Source organism: Hordeum vulgare, chromosome 5H (genome assembly GCF_904849725.1).
Source record: "Hordeum vulgare subsp. vulgare chromosome 5H, MorexV3_pseudomolecules_assembly, whole genome shotgun sequence".
In the NCBI taxonomy this organism is placed as follows: Eukaryota; Viridiplantae; Streptophyta; class Magnoliopsida; order Poales; family Poaceae; genus Hordeum; species Hordeum vulgare.
The window spans coordinates 470,323,861-470,343,174 of NC_058522.1; the positions used below are offsets into that span (position 1 = coordinate 470,323,861).

The 19,314-nt window shown below is 46.6% G+C and overlaps 1 protein-coding gene and 2 long non-coding RNA genes across 3 annotated transcripts; 1 reads left to right on the forward strand and 2 right to left on the reverse strand.

Moving 5' to 3' along the window:
• The first annotated feature begins 12,411 nt into the window (after positions 1-12,411).
• LOC123396077 (basic leucine zipper 43-like) lies at positions 12,412-13,867 on the forward strand. Its single transcript, XM_045091107.1, has one exon. The coding sequence runs from the start codon at positions 12,696-12,698 to the stop codon at positions 13,272-13,274; it is 579 nt and encodes a 192-aa protein (XP_044947042.1). The 5' UTR covers positions 12,412-12,695; the 3' UTR covers positions 13,275-13,867.
• A 1,022-nt stretch (positions 13,868-14,889) lies between these two features.
• On the reverse strand, positions 14,890-18,454 carry LOC123399066. The gene is made up of 4 exons (XR_006610314.1): positions 18,414-18,454; positions 18,220-18,323; positions 15,535-15,589; positions 14,890-15,461 (listed from the first exon to the last, which is right to left on the reverse strand). It is a non-coding gene; the product is annotated as an uncharacterized LOC123399066 (long non-coding RNA).
• On the reverse strand, positions 18,454-18,952 carry LOC123399067. Its single transcript, XR_006610315.1, has 3 exons — positions 18,807-18,952; positions 18,569-18,721; positions 18,454-18,476 (listed from the first exon to the last, which is right to left on the reverse strand). It is a non-coding gene; the product is annotated as an uncharacterized LOC123399067 (long non-coding RNA).
• Positions 18,953-19,314: the final 362 nt, after the last annotated feature.

Below are 19,314 nucleotides of genomic sequence, written 5' to 3' on the forward strand. Positions count from 1 at the left end.
GCGCGGGGCGCGGGGCGAGGCGGCGCACGGCGAGGGAGACAAGGAGGGGCGAGGCCCTGCTGCAGGGGAAACGGCGGCCACGCGAGCTTGGGGCCGGGAATAGTGGCAGGGGAGGCGAGGACGCTCGGGCCTGGGCAAGCCGGCGGCGCAGGCGGCCGGCTCCGGGAGGGGAGGCCATGGCGGAGAGGAGAGAGGGTTCGGGCAGGGGGAGAGGAGAGGGACGAAGAAGAGGGGATCGGGGGAACAGGGCTACGGCGCTGCGGGAGGACGAGGGGAAAACGGGCTGGATGCTAGGGTTGGGGGGTCCAGCTGGGCCTCTCCCTCTTTGTGGGTTTTTTTTCCTTTAAAAAAAAAAGAAAACTCCAACAAAAATGAAAAAGGTTTTTTAAACAAAATAGAAAAATGCTTTTGGCTCCCTTTTACCCCAACTATAAAATAGCTTGGGCATTTTAAAACAAATAAAATGAGACCTTTTTTTTAAGAATAAAATAATACCCTTTCTTTATAAATAATAAATAAACCCCCTTTTTTAAATAAAAGAGTCCCTAGTTTTAAAATAACAAAAGGAAAAAATAAAGCAAACCCAAGGGGTTGCCCCCACATTTAATAAAAGGATTTTAAAAGAAGACGAACTTTAAAAGGGGGTTAAACGGAAACTTTAGCAAACCACAAAAAAAAACAAAAAAAAAGAGGAGAGGAGGGGAGAAGGTTTACGTCCTCGGTGCAACAGGGTTTGAAGCAGCTCTGTTGCACCCACTCTTGTCATGCCAACGAACAACGCCACACTCACAAGCACTCACAAGCAACAACCTGGAGCAACAAGTAACACCAACAAAACACAGTTGACATGACGCCATGCATGATGCGATGATGCAAACTAAATGACGATGCAATCAATAAAAATAACACACGACGGAAACAGAGTAGAAGGGGGAATCTTATGGAGCATCGGTCTCGGGCTGTCACAGGTTAGGTGTGTTTTCATGGGCTTGCGTCAAGATGAAGATCTCATTCAACCCATGAAGGATGACATCAAGTTGTGATCGTCATCAAGATTGCGGTGTGCAAGTTCAAGTGGAGCATCACGAAGATATCATGCTTGAAGCTTGCCATCCATTGTGGTGGCAATGGGCCTGTCAGGATGTGTTGAGATGTGCTGAAGATCTCATTCAACCCATGAAGGATGACATCAAGTTGTGATCGTCATCAAGATTGCGGTGTGCAAGTTCAAGTGGAGCATCATGAAGATACCATGCTTGAAGCTTGCCATCCATTGTGGTGGCAATGGACTTGTCAAGATGTGCTGAAGAGTGGCTCACCCATAGTGGAGTATGGGGGAGCAATCATCTAGTCTTCAAGAAGCTAATGCAATCAAGAAAGGTGGTCCATCTTGAGAAAAACAAGATCGCCATAATCTAGCTCAACTGGACTTTGTGCAAGGTATAGGTTTGCCCTTGATAGGTTTTTCTATTTTAGGATAGATTGTCGTACTGTCAAGGGGGCTCTCAAGTGAATACCTTGATCGTATCATTTGTTTAGAGCTCAAACCATTTACATCCTTGCATCATCTACCTTGGTTCTTGTTTGGTGGTTCTCTTTGTGAGTATTTGAGCTTATGATCATCTTTATGACAAGCTCGAGTTCATCGAAAACGGAGTTCATGTGCATCTTCTATGATGTTTTCGATGTTGGAGTTTTCGTCGATTCTTCATTCATAGAGGTTTCACATCTCTATATCATTGGCATTTTCATAACTGCATGTTCTTAAGATTTCCAGACGCTTTTGGATAGCCCTTGTCATCATGAATCCAACAAGCTTGAGTTTGCTCAATTCGGAGCTCGTATGCCAAAGTTGTGATAGTTTTAGTGGTTGGGTAGTTTTTCTCGCTTAAACGGAAGTACCGCTCTAGGTTGCGGTAATACCGCTCCAGCGGTACTGCCTCCCTCCAGTGCCGGCCCCACTTCCACTTATTCTTTTCTTGTGGCATCCGGAGGGGCTTTTTCTTTTTCGAGCGGAATTACCCCTCTGGGGGAGCGGTATTGCCGCCCTCCCCTGCCACTCGCACTTCCGCTTAAATATCTTCTCTGGCTTCTTCGGTCACTTTGTCCATGTTGAGCGGAAGTACCGCTCTGTGCTGGGCAATAGTACCGCTGCAAGCGGACGTACTGCCCCCCTGCACCTACTACCACGTGTGCACTGACTGAGTGCATAACGGTTCGATTTGGGTAGGCCTATAAAAGGGGGTCTTCTTCCCCAATGGTTTTCTATCCGTTGAGCTCGTGTTCTTCCCCCATTGTTAACCTTTGAGCTTGCTAACTCTCAATCCCTCCAATGATTCTTGCCAGTTCTTGAGGGAAAAGAGAGACGAGATCTAGATCCACATTTCCACCAATCACTTTCTCCTCTATGTGAGGGGAACCCCTTGGATCTTGATTTTGGAGTTCTTTGTAAGCTCCTTGTTCTTCCTCTCATATTCCTCCATAGACTTTGTTGTTCTGGAGGGACTTGAGTGTCAGGGACTTGACCACTTTGTGTGTTCTTGCCATTGCATTTGGTGCATCGGTTTGAGTTTTCCACGGTGATACGTGGAAGTGAAGTTTGAGAATCTTATTACCCTTGGGTGCTTGCTACCCTAGAGATTGTTCTTCGTGGATGCTTTGGCGTCCTAGAAGCTTGGTGGTGCCTTGGAGCTCAATCATTGTGGTGTAAATCTCCGGGCAAGCGTCGGGGTATCCAATTAGGTTGTGGAGATTGCCCCAAGCATTTTAGGCATTGTGGTGAAGCTTCGTGGTGTTGTTGGGAGCCTCCAATTAAGTTGTGTAGATTGCCCAACCTTGTTTGTACAGGTTCGGTGACGAGCCTCAAGGGTCCCTTAATGGAATCACGACATCTTGCATTGTGCGAGGGCATGAGGAGATTATGGTGGCCTTAGTGGCATCTTGAGGATCATTGTGCCTTCACACCGCTACAAACGGATATTAGCATCTGCAAGGGTGTGAACTTTGGGATACATCGTCGTATCCGCGTGCCTCGGTTATATCTTACCCGAGCCTTTTACTTATGCACTTTACTTTGTGATAGCCATATTGTTTCTTGTTATATATCTTGCTATCACTTGGTTGTTTATCTTGCTTAGCATAAGTTGTTGGTGCACATAGGTGAGCCCAGTTGTTTTAGGTTTTGTGCTTGACAAATTAAACGTTAGTTTTATTCCGCATTTGGTCAAGCCTAAACCGTAATTGTTTTAAAACACCTATAGGCGACATCCACGTCCTTTCAAATAGGTTGGAAGATGAATAAACTTTATTGACTCGAGCACATGATTGAACTCGTGAAAATAAAAGACAGGCCCTTCGTAGAGAGAAGTAGAGGTTGTCATGCAATTTTAATTTGTTGGATGTGTAAACTCTTAATGCAAAGGAACATCACTTTATATTGCCCCTTATGATATCAAACTTTATTATGCACCCTGTCGCTTTTATTTCTTTGCCATCACAAGATTGTACAAAGCTTATTTTCCCTTGTAATAAAAGATCATACATATTTAGGAGCAATTTTTATTGCTTGATGCACTGATGACAACTTACTTGAAGGATCTTACTCAATTCATAGGTAGGTATGATGGACTCCCAATGCAAGAAACTAGGTTTTAGGGTTATGAGTGCACAAGTAGTATCTCTACTTAGTGCTGTATTTTTGGGCTAGCAAAGGATCTAAAGCAAGCATCACATGTTGAAGGATCCAAGACCATATAACTTCTATGTGAATATAAACTACCATGATCATTACATTGTCTTCCATGTCCAACATCAAAACTTGATCATTATATAATATTTGATGAAGGCTCACAATCATAAAAGATGTCCAAGATAGTGTATTTATATGTGAGTCTCCTCTCCTCTATCATAATCTTGCTTAGATTGCAACAATGACTAATACTATGTTTATTTACTATAAACAACTTTTATCACTTATACCCTTTTTGTGTGAAGTCATTACTTCTCATGGGATGAGCATACGATCTTTATATTTCTTTTTATTTCCATGCTATGATGATGAGTGCACACAGGTAAAGCACAAAAATTCAACTAATCTTTATTATATAACTCGCATACTCGATTACAAGGATAGATGGAACTCAAAGCAAAAACTCTAAGCACAGAAAATCTAAAAATTGTTTCTGTGTATAATGAAACAACTAAGGATCGAGCTAAGATAGATAGTAATGATGGAAGTGATGGTGATACGATACCGGGGCACCTCCCCCAAGCTTGGGACAAGCCAAGGGTGGTGTCCATACCCATGTACTCAAGCGTCATCCTTAGGTGATGGTGGTGGTGCTGTAGCAGCATTCTTCTCCAGCTTACGTCGGAGGATAAATTCTCCTCCCTCAAGTCATCGTTTTCTTCCTCAAGCTTCAATATCTTTTTGCATAATAACATCTTGCTTTCCTGCAGAAAACATGACGGGATAAATTGATTCTTAGATTTATTTACTCCGTTTGGGAGGCTCGACTTCTTGAATTCCACATGCATATCTTCAGGCTGGGTGGTGGAGCTTCATCTTCATCCGAGCTGGCTTCCTTTGGTTCCTCCAAATCATTGTCATTCTCCTCATTCGTGGACCAAAGGTAGGGATAGATATCCCCAAAGAACCTCGGATCCGCAATATAGTGGGAGACATAGCTCTCTTCATCTGAATCTTGAGATGACATATTCTCATGCCTGCTAGAAAAACAACTCGAAGCCAGAATAGAAGAAAATCTCGCGATGTGGTGGTCAAAACACACGGGAGTATATATAATGATTTTGCCAGGTCAGAATACGTACTCGGGAAGAATTCGGAGTCCGAGAGGCGCACGAGGGCCCCACAAGCCATCAGGGCGCGACCTTGGGGGCGCGCCCTATTGGCTTGTGCCTCCCTCGTGGGTCCCCTGAACTCCTTTTTATTTTTATATTTTTTCTAAAATATCAAAACCAGCAAAAAAAAATTGAGTTTTTGAAGTCGGTTTACTTACCGTACCACGTACCTACCCCTTTTTAAGGTTTCTCGAGTGTTTCAGAAGACTTTCTTTACGTGCTCCTCCAATGTTATGACTTGAACGACATTAGTTTCCTCATTACGCGGCGGCGCCAAGGCCGACGGGAGCGCCCTGGGCGGCGTCCTCTGCGGCGTGTTGGCCATCTGTGGCATGTCCAGGGGCGAGGTAACCGCCCCGGGCGGCGCCACCAGCGGCATGCTGGTCGCATCCAACGGCAGCACGGCAGCGTCGGGCAAGGAGGAGGCCCCGGCGGCCGTCCTCACTGATGAGGTGGGGGAAGAAGGAAGTGAGGGACGACATCTCACCGGCGACAAGTTCGCCGGCTTCTCCATCTGTGCGTCTCTATTCTTTTCGCTCTCTCTGGTAGGCAAGTGTTGATAATATGTTAGAAAAAAAATGAAAATCTTTGTCATCTTTGATTATTGTATAATCATTATTTTTATTAAATATAAATAATATAACAAAATAGAATTTCTCATGCATGTTTGTGTGTTGAGGTGGGCCATTTGGATTTTTTTCACTGTTTTAACCTTTTTTCTAAACATAAGCACAAAATGAAGCAGATTTGAAACCATTTCACGATCTGACCCTTTTAGAAACGCCACAAGCCATGGCGTTGCTGCCCCACTATACAACGCATGTCTACCGTGGCGTTGCTGCCCTACAGTGACACGCCTGTCTACCGTGGTGTTTTTTCTTTTTTGCAACGCCAGTCTAACGTGGCGTTGCAGACCCACTATGAAACGCCAACAGTGTTGGCATTGCTGCCCAACATTGACACGTCTGTCTACCGTGGCATTTTTTCTTTCTTGCAACGCCAGTCTAATGTGGCGTTGCACGCCCATTGTGAAACGCCAGCAGTGTTGGCGTTGCAGACCCACTATGGAACGCAGCGACGACATCCAGCCAGCCCACGGCATGCTGCCAGCAACATGTGTACTGCTGAAACGTCATGGACCATGGCGTTTCACGCGTTGCCTGCAACGCCACGTTAGACTGGCGTTTGAGTGGGACTGCAACGCCACATTAGACTGACGTTTCTATGTGCGTCTGCAACGCCACATTAGACTGGCGTTTCTATGTGCGTCTGCAACGCCACGGGCTCTGACGTTTTCAAAATAGGTCAGATCGTGAAATGGTTTCAGTCAGAGTTCATTCCGTGCAATACTTTCATCCCATGGATCAAAATCATGAAAAAATCCGGGCCATTTCTGATTCAAGCTCACATGCTGAGCTCCCATCAGAAACTATTGTGAAGGGGCAATAATCGAGCGCCATGTGTCCTTGCGGGTCAACAACTCACCATGAAGCTAGATATTTGTCATGGCGAGAGGAGAAGATGCACGGTGGATTTGTCTTCGTTTGTTGGAGTTGACCCGCACAAAAATGCCAGACCCAAAAATGTGGCAGCAGCTAATGGGTGTCCCACAATCAGAAAGCGAGGCTACATTATTGTACCAACCACGACCTCTTTCTTCACCACTTTTCTGCAAGTGCAGGCACAGTTTATCTGCATTTTCACGGCTCGTTTGTTTGCAGGGTCCAATCGGATGACATGAGCGTTTATCCATCCACCCCGAGACACGGCACGGCATCCGGTTCTCGGCCTACTCGATTGGAATCCCGTTTCTTCGGGGCTTCCCAGATATGCTAAGGCCGGACGGGACCTATATCTGGCAAACAAGACAACATAAGGATCCAGGCGATCAGGTGCTCCTGACTCTTGTCTCACACTCACACTCACACTCACCCCCGGCATGCATATATTCTTTCACCGCCTCGTTGCGTCAAGACTTGACGTTGCTGCATGGAAGTCCTGAGAGAATTAGCATCCGTGTTTACGGGTGATTGCAGAGAAGAAGCGGACAAACCCAAAAAGAGACAACGGCTGCAACCAGGCAAAAAGCTAAAAATTCAGAAACATGCAACGTCGTCTATTGAAAACAGGAATGAAGTTATGAAGATTGAAGATTGACGACGCCATCACAAACACCTCAATATAAAGCACGGACTGAAACATCTGCTTCATTTAAAAAATAATCCATATTAATAAAACACCAAAACATCATACCTTGGGTTGATCTCTAATGTGCTGAAAGTATCCCTGTCCTCTTAACCATCACTGGTTGATTCTTAATTTATCCATTTTATTTCAATTTAATATGCCGGAAACGCAATTGAAACCCAAATGCTGGGAATCATCTTTGTCCCTTTACTAGAAGGAAACGCTTTCTAGCCGACGCGCCGGCCAAATCATTTGGCTGGTCGCGCGCGGCCCGTGTGCGCTGGCGCACCAATGCATGCAACATTTTTTGTTCAGATTTGCTACAACTGCAGTAAAATTTACTACAAACGTTTTATATTTTGCTATAATTTGTTCATTAAAAAAGCTATATCCACGTTTGGTTGCAACCCAAGTTTGTTGGATTTTTTTGCTACAACCGGTATCATTTTTTGCTGCAATCGTTCACTAAAAACGCTCAAAATCGTAGGCTTTTGTGTCGTCGCATCGCATTGGTGCAAAAAAATGATCCCTGCTTTCTCATTCTAAGACATAAACATATCTAATCACGCGGCGATCCACCTTTCGAACCATATGATGGATGTTGGCTCCAAACAAATCCTATCCAATTTTGAGGCTCCGATGCTCCGCTCCTTCTTTATCTATATACACATTTATAAATGCTCCTACTAACTAGCACCACGAAACAAAAAAAAAACTCGGCCACTGTCCGGGCTCACAAAAAGCCAGATCATTGTTTTAGCAAAAATTTCTACTACAAAAAGGCAGATCTTCGAGCCACACATAACCAAAACGTACGCGCGCACGCAGACGAAGATACACGGAAATCATAAAAGAAAAGAAAGGAACGCGAAAACGACGCATTCGGCAAGCACGTCCCAGAGGATGCAAGTGCATAAACCGCTTTACGTATTATTTATCATTCGTGGGCGATCGATGGTGCGCCCGCGGTTAAGTGTTCTGGAGTAGTACATGCTGCTACCACCAGCAGCACAGCACTAGCGGCCCTCCCCTCCCCGAGCCGTGAACGAACGAGGTGCTGCTGCGGCCAGGGCCATGGCCCGACGGGCGACGACTGTCCGCCGGCCTCCATCGGGCGTCGCCTCAATCATCCAAACTCGTCTGCTTTCCACAAAGCGATGGGCGGGGTTTCGGTCGCCCGTGCGTGGCGTCACCTTTCCGACCACCCAAGCCCAAAGCCGGCCGATGAGATGCTGCTGCTGCTGCCACAAATCTAGAGCAACAGTGTTCCGGGTCTGTGGACAACGCACGCACGCAAAAGATGCATGCCATTTGCTTTGGGTACATGCCTAGCTGCATGGCATGGACATCTTCCTTTTTTTTTCTTTTTTTGAGGGGAGCATGGCATGGACATCTGAAACCTGGGTTTAGTAGCTGTACCAGCGAACATAATATGATGTACTTATATATTTGTGTGAGATGTGCGTAAACTTCTTAGGACAACTTCAACGGGCCGACCTAAACGACCTAAACGGATAACGATTTCATCTGTATTTTATTCGTTTGGGTCGGCCAGACGGACACGAACGTCCGTTTCCACAAATGGGTCGGTTCGTGCGTCCAACGTTGACCGGACCCATTTTTTGCCGGCGAGAAAAAAACAACATAAAACATAATTAAACATTAAAAATCGGCCACGAATTCCCGCCATAGTCCACGCGTCGCGTCCGCATTACATTAAATAAAAAAACCTTAAACTACGTCCATGCAACTCTAGACGCCGTCGGGGCCGGTGTTGGGGATATTACATGCGGTGTAACCCGCCCTAACTGGGCCGGGTCACTGAAGGGGCGACTCATCCTTTGGTAATACAAGCCTTGGCCCAGGGGGCCCAGGAGCCGGATGACGGTTCAGGAGCTACACAGAGGATAGGCCGCCAAGGAGGTTTCCAGTCTTGGAAAACACGACGACTTAGAGATATGAAAAAACACGACCTGTAGCGTGGCTAGGACTCTTGTAAATCCTAAGGCATCAACCTGTATATAAAGGCGAGTCCCTGGGGAAGATAGGGCAAGTTCGAAATCGTCGAGATCTAGGTCAGGCGAGTTACGCCCTCCTTGTAATCGAAACCATCATCAATCTACACAAAGCAAGACGTAGGCTTTTACCTCCACACGAGGGGCCAAACCTGGGTAAATCCGAGTCTCGCTTTCGGTCACCCCCTTTGAGTCGCCATCAAGGTGCGATGGCTCCTTCATTAAGTCCTTTCATGAGGACATCTGTCGTGACAAAACCACGACAGTCGGTGAGGTCGACCGGCGTTGGCGCAGGGCCGGCCCAGGGGAACGCCGAGTTCCAGAGCGCAGCTGCCGACACCTCCGTTGTCTGCCCCGCCGACGCGGGCTATGGTGGTGGCGGTGGCAGCGCAGCAGCACGAGCACACTCCTCCGCCGCCGTCTCCCATCGCTCCTCCTCCTCCTCCTCCTTCTCCAGCTCCATCAGCCGCAGGCCTTCGGCGCGCTCCGCCTGCAGGTGCACCAACCTCCAGTGCTCGAGGTAGGCCTGCTCCTGCAGCGGGTCGCGCCCAGCCAGATGGGCGGCGCGCTAACGAACTCCTGGACGACGCCGGTCCACTAGTAGACCTATCGTGGCTCGGGCTGGGGCTCCGGCGAAGGTGGCACGACGCAGTCGCCGGCAGCCGACAGTGCCATGGCCTCCGCAAACTGCCGCTGGTACGCCTCCTCCTCTTTCGCGACGCGCCGAGCTTCTTCCTCGCTGTCGCGGAGGACACCAGCGAGCGCCGCCTGGTAGGCGGCCTCAGCCTCCTAGTCCTCGTCGCTGACGACAGGCGGCGGCGGCGGAGGGCCTCCTGGCTGCACTTGGCGCACGCCACGGCGGCGCTGCTCCTCGTGCTCCACCGCGAACCACACCTTCCAGTTAGGGGAGTCGACCGCGTATGTGGGGTATCGCCGTTCCTCCGTCGTCAGCAGACGTCGTTGCTTAGTCACCTCCTCCAGATGCACTCGCGCCGACCGCGGCACGGCCGGCAACAGAATCCTCTCCGGATCCAGGTGCCAGCCGTGCGGCAGCGTGACGTCGGGGTAAGGGAGTGCGACGCGGTGCTCCCAGTGCCACCGCGCTTGGTGCACCGGGGCGCTCACACGCTGGCGAGGCCGGGAAGACGACGGCGGGGAGGTGACGCGGGGGAAGAGAGGGGCCTTGCCCTTGTTTGGGAAGCCGCCGGCCATGGTGGGCTAGGGTTTCGGTCGCTTTGGTCGCCGAGGAGGTGGCGAGGTGGGTACGGGGGCGGGTTCTAGAAGCGGGTGGCGGAACCCACCGCACGCTCGAAATAAAAAAAGGTCGGCCGCGGTCGTTGTGGGCCCGAGGATGGCGGCCGTCATAAATTATGTTGACCGCAGTGGTTGGGGACAGACACTGAGGGGGGGCGCTTGTCCGCTTCGCGTCCGCGCCGACAATTTGGACCGAAAATGGGTCGGCGCGGACGCAAAGCCGACGCGTTTTGGCAATGGATCGGCGTTGGACCATCTTTTTTGTCTGCGCCGATCCAAACGGACGACGGCGACCCGTTGGAGTTGCTTTTAGACTCGTGATTTTTCATATTAGAAAGTTGAAACAAATTTTGATTGTATCAACAAATATGATATTCAAGCTGTCACATATTATTTGTCGCTCAAATGAATATATCTAGCACTGAAGGATAAACCTTCCTCTATTCCATAATTCTTGTCATGGTTTACTTCAAACTGAACTAAAATCAAGACAAGAACTATGAAACGGAGGGAGTACATGTCTAGAGTTGAGTCATTTTGAGATTTTGACAACGATTTTGCTATTTTTCCATGGCGACCGAGAAATAACTATTTCCGAGTCACACCAAGAACCATTTGATCTGGTCGTTAGGGTCGGCGGAAGTGCAGAAGTACGAGAAGATATTGATCAGGCTGGTATACGCAGAAAAATCCATTTCTAAGTCGACTGCGGAGCTATAATAATTCTCTTTTGAAAAACCCCATGAGTCTATTTCCTTGATTTGGTTGCCATGTCGTTGTTATTTTTCATTTTATTTTGTTCCTTTTCCTCGTGGAATTGTTGTTAGTTGTCAAATAAAGGTGTGATGGAGGCATCTTCTCCTGTTTAACTTGATTTTCTATGTGTTTTAGTTGTCAACTAAAGGTTTGTGGGGCCACATTCCCTGTATCAATCTTTCATTCCCAAAAAATTAAAGATAAGCAGAGCTGAAAGGCGTATATGATATGCATCTCATCCACCATGTTGCTAGTTTGTGTTAATGGATTTGGAAAATCCCTTTAAACAGTTGATTTGTTATCGATTTTGCTGCCTCAAGAGTTACTAGAATAAAGTGTGTACATATGCACTACTCCCTCCATATCAAAATAAAATGATACAACTAAATTGTGTTAGTATTTATAGTAGTACCTAACTCAATCAGTGTATATATACATCCGTATGTAGTCTCCTAGTGAAACCTCTTAAAAGACTTACATTTAGGAACGGAGGGAGTAGTACCTAACTCAATCCCTTCAGATAAAGACAGGGAATTTCGGCTTACATCATGCCTTATGGTCCATAGGGAGAGGGATTGAGCCTAGCCCTTCCCTGTCGAAATAAGCTCTAGTGTGCTATGGCGTCCCTCCTGAATATGCCTAAGGTATATGACACATCCAATCAAGATCTAGCTTTGCTTTTCCTTTCGGAAATGAGATGCAGAACCACCATGCGTGCATCCTTCCTCGTAGGTGCGACACCATGCCAGTGATCCAAAGTTGGGTTTACTAATCAAAGGACTTGCGATTCCCGAACAAACTCACAGTCATAGGTGTCGAACTTGCAAGGTCCGAGACATTGTATATAACACTAAAGCCCGAGCTGATCTACTTGACTGGCTCTCTAGTGGCCTAACTATTTGTGTTCATTTATTCTCACACGGTGGCTACATGTCCTGATGTCCATCATCACCCATCAAGCAGCTGTCATGTCCCTGTGGTGGATCGATCTCATGCCACTCTAACCGGGCACAAGAGTTTAATTCTGTCTCTAGGCTAAACTAATGCGAGCGAGGAGAAAAGGCTAGAGGCCGACCGAGCATCTAGTTGGGGCACTGATTGATGAAAAATAAATTAAAGCAAGGTTTGGCATGGATTAACTGGAATAACAATTGGAGAAAAATAATCACCCTAGGCAAGGCAAGTCAAGTCATGGAATGTGCAAGCAAAGAGGAAGGAAAGAAAGGAAGTAAAAATGTTCTCTTGGGAAAGCAAAGGCTAACTGATGGAGGATTAGTTTATGGCGGGCATGGCATTGTTCTGGATATAGTTGGCCCCGAAAGGAGAAAGGTGTGTGCGCCTCATGGCCATGTACCAAATCGACAAGGCGAAAGCCACGACGAAACTCTAGAGAAAACAATGGAATGGACAGAGAAGATGGCTTCTCCCTCTGGCCTGAGGCAAGGCCAGCAGGCAGAGCCGCCTTGGCTATAAAAGGAAGGCCCTCGCACCAACCCGGCCATTGCCTCCTCCGCTCACCCAGAGCTAGTTAAGCTAAGCAGCAGCACGCCCAGCCCGAGCCACGATCGTCTACTTGCTGCCTCCTAAGCCCAGCTCTCTCCACCCTCCACCGATCGAGCGGCCATGCTGCACCATTACCACCATGGCGAGGTGGCCAGCCTGCACTGCCTCTCGCCTCCGAACCCGCCGTTCCACACCCACTATAACCACCCCGGCATGGCGCCCCCTCCCTCCTTCCACTTCTCACCGGCCGCCTACGAGTATGTGGAGGACGAGCCTATCCTGCAGGAAGCGCTGGCTGCCATCGGCGGCCATAACAGCCCGCCGGGTTCGGGCGGGGCTGATGGCGCCCATGGCCAGGTGCTGGCTTCGGCGGCGGAGGAGGAGCGGAGGCGGCGGAGGATGGTGTCCAACCGGGAGTCGGCGAGGCGGTCGCGCATGCGCAAGCAGCGGCAGCTCAGCGAGCTCTGGGCGCGGGTCGCCCACCTCCGCGGCGCCAACCGCCGCCTCCTCGACGAGCTCAACCGCGCAATGAGGAGCTGCGGCGACGTGCGCCGCGACAACGACCGGCTCGGCGCCGAGAAGGCCGAGCTGGAGGCCAGGCTCCAGCAGCTCATGCGGCACGCACAACAGAGCAGCAACGCCTCCTCAGAGCCATGCGAGAAAAACACCACCACCACCACCGCTGCTGCTGCTGAATAAACCATTCTTATCTTCTCGTTTTATTTAAGTTAACTACCAGGATCGTTGATTATCATCATTAGTAGTAGTATACCCAAATAAGGCGTGCGTTGAGGGGGTCTGATCGGCTTAATCGTTTCTTAATTTTATTATTAAGACTGGGGGTAATAATGCATACCCTTAACTAGCTACGTACGTATATACTACTACTACTGCACATTACTGTCATCTTTTTTGGCAAAGTGCCAGTGGCTAGATGAATATGGATTGGGTGTTACTGACGAGTTGCCATCAGTGGACAATCTATAATGCAACATGATCGATCACACGGACGATGAAACAAGAAACCGCTGGAAACCAGTGTGGAATGAGAAACCACACATACCATTGGTTTTTTCCATAGAAAAGAAAAAAAAGGCGCTTTCCGCTGATAATGATGTGGTGACTGGCGAGTGGACTACTGGCCTGTACTTGCAGCAAAGCTGTATTCCCATGAAAAAACAGGGGACCAGATTGTTTGGATTAATTCATGTTAACTTGAATTTGATCCCCAAAGAATTCAGTAACTGTGTGTCTGAGAGTCTGAGACAAACCAGACCCTTGTTTTAACTTCAGCGGGAGAATCTATGAGCTAAATTATGAAATTGCTGATATCTGAAACAACGCTAATTTCCCCTAGAAAAACGAAACAACGCTAAATGATCCCACGCGCAAGTAAGGAACTGATAAGGCTTACTTACCAAATTCAGTGAGATCATGGAAGATTCAGATATCCCAAATCTGGGTATAAAACAACGCCCTTTCAGTAGCAAGGCTCGAAGATACGACAATCCTACTAAAAAATTTGCAGAGTCTTGAATCAAAAAGGAAAAGTCAAATTTGTATGCAGTTGCCAAGATTTAATATGAAAAGTATGCAGTAACATGGCAGTGAATATAGAACCCCCAAAAAAAACATATCAAAATTAACAGGCTTCAGGTGCATTGCAGATCTGCAGTTGGCAAGCTGTCCACAAATCAACTGGCCAAGCCTGCGTGAGCATGTGAATACAAAACTGAAAGGCATGGACCAGTGGGAGGCGCTCACGTCACAGGGACCATGCAAAAGTGACCTGAATTGCTTCAAAAAGCAAGAGCTTTGATACATAATATACTTACATGGGTTGGGTGGACAGCCGGGGACAAGCACAATATACTGTCTTTGCGGTGGTGATGATGGAGCTATCATCTAACAGGACAAGAACAGGGAGGAACTACATTACTTCAAAAAGCTGTTTAAACAGAGCCAACTTTCAGATGTTGCCTATGTATATCCAGTTACATGTAAACAAGACTAACTATAGTTCTGTCTGTGGTTATGTGGATAAGAATAGTTTATATGCTCCCACAACTGATTGCGGAAACAAGAGAAGGGATAACCATACAAAAAATGTCTTCAAAAGGAAGTAAGTTTAGAAATCGTTAGCAATTGAAGGGAACAACATGACTACAATTGATAGCACAGTACACATGGAAATCAAGGAAAGGAAAAAATGTGAGTGTTGAAATTTAGACATAAACTGAGACGACAAACAGAAAACATTACAGTGAAGTGTGAATATCACCACCATCAGCATGCTTCCCAGTTGGATATCACAAAACTAAACTCAAAGTGCATACTGATACTCAGAGTGAAATATAATTGTTGGCAAAAAATGCTGCTGAAACAGATTCGATGAGATGAATCTAGCATCGCCTAACATGCGGGGCAGATTATTTTTAGAAGATAACTAGCATGATTCAGGTAGCATATACCTTGAGACTTAAGACAACAAATTGTTCCCAATGGATGCTGCTGAGACTGGTTCAATGAAATGAATCAAGCATCGGCCACATACATCTGCTGGATGGATTTTTATTTCATGATAACTTGCATCCTTCGGGTTGTTGCATGTCTTCAGCCTTACGAAGAACATACAAGTATATAACAACCCACTAGCCTACTGTTATCCCATCATGTCTCCTTGGATGCCTGTCTCTTGCCAGGTGTTAGATTGTTTTCAGTCGCCAAAACACTTGAATTATTCCTTGGTGAAGCTTCAGCTACCACAGTGGAGAATCGTTCTTGGCAGAGGAATCTGCTGCTGAAGATGGAGAATCCCTCCTCTCATGGCTGTTCTTGTCCGGGAGAAAATTAACTGGGTTCGCATACGAACTTGTACATGGCCACCTAAGAAGAAAAATGGAGATGATTGCTATATTCAAATTTGAGATATTTACACAAAAGCACACGAAGAAAGCACCTGCTTGAACGGATGGTTTCGCCTTCAACAATAGTTTCTTCTTCAAAGATTTTTCCTATTAACAGAACAAAGATGAGGAACTGATAATAGACAAGGTCTAATAGCAAAAATAAGGGCCAGCTTATAATTAACAATAATCAGGAAATGTCAAACGTACTTAGCAGTCATTTACATAAGTTTGCAGACTAGCTGCTGTACTAGTGTTCACTACTGAGTTCTGAAAAAGGCAAATATGCAAATTGACCTAAAAGACCACCTCAGAAATGAGATGTCCCACTCCATAAAGTCACTTTTTAATCCTCTTCTCCCTTCAGAATCCATTTAAGTAGGAGTTTGCTAGTTGGCCACTACTAAAGTATATGGAAATTCAAAAAGGAAAGGGCAGCTTATCAGAAAATGTGAACATAAAGTACATGATTATTGCTAATAATTGTCAGTAGTATGTTCCCTTAACCATAGATTTGTAGTGCTTCAACATGTTGATCAAATGACTTGTTAAATAGAAGGGCCAATTCATAAAGCATAACCAATAACCAACGAACCATATACCATGACTACTAAAGGCTTGACTAGCACGTCACATGGCCCCATATGAAGAAACAAATGGATCATTGTAATATGGACTGACAAATTAGGCATGGAGATCAAATATAGCATGTATATGTGCATAAATAATTGCAATCAAAAGTTCATACCATATATGCAACAAATAATGTGTAGATGTCATTCATTGGCAAAATACATAACTATGATTTCTTGTTGAAATTTAGGGTTACTGGTAGTAAGTTACCTAATTAACAATTCAAATGTGACCTTTGGTAGAGATATTTCAAAACCATGTATCAGATTTTCAGTTATTGATATCTGGCTGACTCGTGACTGAAAATGCGCCAGTTATTTCCTTATTACCATTAAGGTAAACACCAAGACAGGCTGTATTTTTTACAAATAGAATATGAACCAAGTAACTCACTCGACATCAGATCAGCTCAAATCAACCCTACCTCTACATACTTGGAAGTTGTACATTAGAAAAGAAACATCATTACATTTCGAGATCAACTACCAAGATACAATGCCTAACGCAGAGGTTGTGCTTGTTGGTATGGAGCTCTGGTCCCACAAGGCTTGTGGTATTCAAAATTTTGGTAGAGGTTGATTAGAGACCATGTTTCTATTGACACCATGTATTCTGAATGCTTGTCAATTCAACATATACTACGCACTGTCCCATTGTTGTCTTTATGTAACGATATAGCTGGATTTAGAAGGCATAAAATTTACAACAGAATCCTGTCCTTAACTTATGTGGAGCATATACCAACTAATATGTAGGATGCTTTTTATCCTGACCCGCACAGAAGAAAAACTTAAACAATACAACTACACGGTTTAATTCCTTTTGCTTAATTCATTCTTTTTTTTAAGTAACTTAATGCATTGTGAACAAATGGCAATGCTACAATATCAGACGAAAAGAACAGATATTTGACATGAAAACAAGTTTTTAAAAGTATAAAATACTAGGCGATTACATCTAAAAGGGTGAATCTACTTAATGTATCAAGCTGAAGATTTCAGGAGTACCTCCATCAAAAGCCTTATTACAGAAGTATTTGTGACGGGGGCATGACCCCGGGGTAGGCAAATTAGAGCACTTCCCCCATCCTCCTTCAAGAAACAACACAGGGCGGCCTCTTCTCCCCGGAAGGCCGGTTGCCCCTGGCCGGCTGCGCAGCCGAGCCGGCTCGGGGTAGAGCCATTCTCCATCCGGCTCGACTACGTCCCGCCGGCCGGGTGGATCAGCCCTAGTCAGGGACGCATCATCAAAGGCGTGGCTATAGCAGCCCAAGTACCGCTGACCTGACCGCGCGTGGCTACAATGGAGGTGGTCGTACCACTGACCCTCGCCGACTGCGACCAGTCGGCGGCACGGTGACAGCACGCCCCCCATCCACTCCATTACCTGCCCGACGTGGCTACAATGCAGCCGACCGTACCGCTGACTACAGTCGGCTGCCACAAGACGACGCCACACAGTGCGGCCTGTACCGCTGCGTGACGAGCATGCACCAATAGCAGCAACTGGCCGGCAGGACCCTGCAGCCGGCGGGCCCTACACGTGACAAGACCCCTCAACCGGTGGGCCCCTTGGCCGGCTAGAGAGGCTGCCAGCTGGGTCCCTCCCGGTTCCCTTTACCCTTTACGCTTAAGAAGAAGAAGAGGAAGAGGAAGAAGATGAAAAAGATGAAAAAGAGGAAGAAGAAGAAGAAGAAGAAGAAGAAGAGGAAGAAGAGGAAAAAGAGGAAGAAGAAGAGGAGGAAGAAGAAGAGGAAGAAGAGGAGGAAGAAGAAGAAGAAGAGGAAGAAGAGGAGGAAGAAGAAGAGAAAGAGGAGGAGATGATTACAATACTTATCTTATTTTGAGCTTACTATGTCATTTTGGAGGAAGATAAGTTAAGTATATGACATTTATGAGCTAACCAAGGTTCTTATGCTATTTTTGACCTAACTGAGCTAATTATGTCATAAATGAACTAAATAAGCTAATTATGTCATTTTGGAGGATAATTAGCTAAGTATGTCTTTCTTGGGGAAAATAAGATAAGTATGTGCATAATAGGGCTAACTAGCATGTACCAAACTAATTATGCATTTGTTAAGCAAAACACTAGAGAAAACTTACCGTCGTCATCATCAAGGATGTGAATCACCGGGGTTGCTAGGGGCGGGTTCACCTGAAGAAGATTGCCCTGGAGAAGGGTCGTGCGATGCGGCTCGGGAGCTATTCTGCACCAAAGATATTTTGCAATGTCTTGTTAGCATGATGACACTCAAATGTTAATACTAGTAACTAATGACCATTCAAATGAAACTCACCGTTCCAACCGCAGAAATGTCTGGCATCGGCGGAGGGGTCTGACCGGTCTTCTCGCACATAGACTGCACATTTATTTTTGAAGAGTCGGTCATATTAGTTAATAATGAAACGGACATTACATGCATGATTTGGCTAATGCTAAAAAGAAACTCACCACAAGGAGCTCCTACATGGCACGGTGAGCCGCCTCATTCCGTGCCCTCTCCTCCTCCAAAAACCGAGCCACCTTCTCCGCCACCACCCGCTCCCTCTCCTGAAGCTCCTGAATAGCAGCATGAGTTGTCGCTCTCTCTCTCTGAAGAGCAGCCTGCAACACCACTCCACGTTAGCATTGTAATCATCGATGGCCACACATGTAATGGACGAAAGTTTTCTGAGTCCGTATAACTAACCTCGATGGCGAGATCGACTGGCCGTGGACGAGGCCTTATCTTAGGACACGAGCTCGTCTGGCGCGCCTTTATCTCCGGAAGAGTGAGAGGACAACGTATCAGCCCATCTCCAATGGCTTTCGAGCCATGGGGCCTCCCGCCACCAGATATCATCACCAGCTCTGGATCCAAAGGTTCCTGGCTCGGGTTAAAGTCCTCCCCTTTCCTCGCCTTCCCCTCCTCCTTGCATCTCACGAGCTTGTTGTGGGAGGAGATGTTGGTGAACTTCTCTGCATGATCGAGGTCAGACTCGGAGAATGTCTTGACCTTCTTGTAGGAGGCAGTATGGGCCATGCCATAGAAGTTGTACACCTCTGGCACCTCCATGTTATTGTGATGTGCCTAAAAGAGAAAACAAAGTATTAGTAAAGGGCTCAAGCTAGCATGAGGAATGAATTGCATGAATCATGAAGCAAACCACATACCCAGTTCCGTCCAAACTGAAATAAGTTGGTGTTGCCTTGATCGT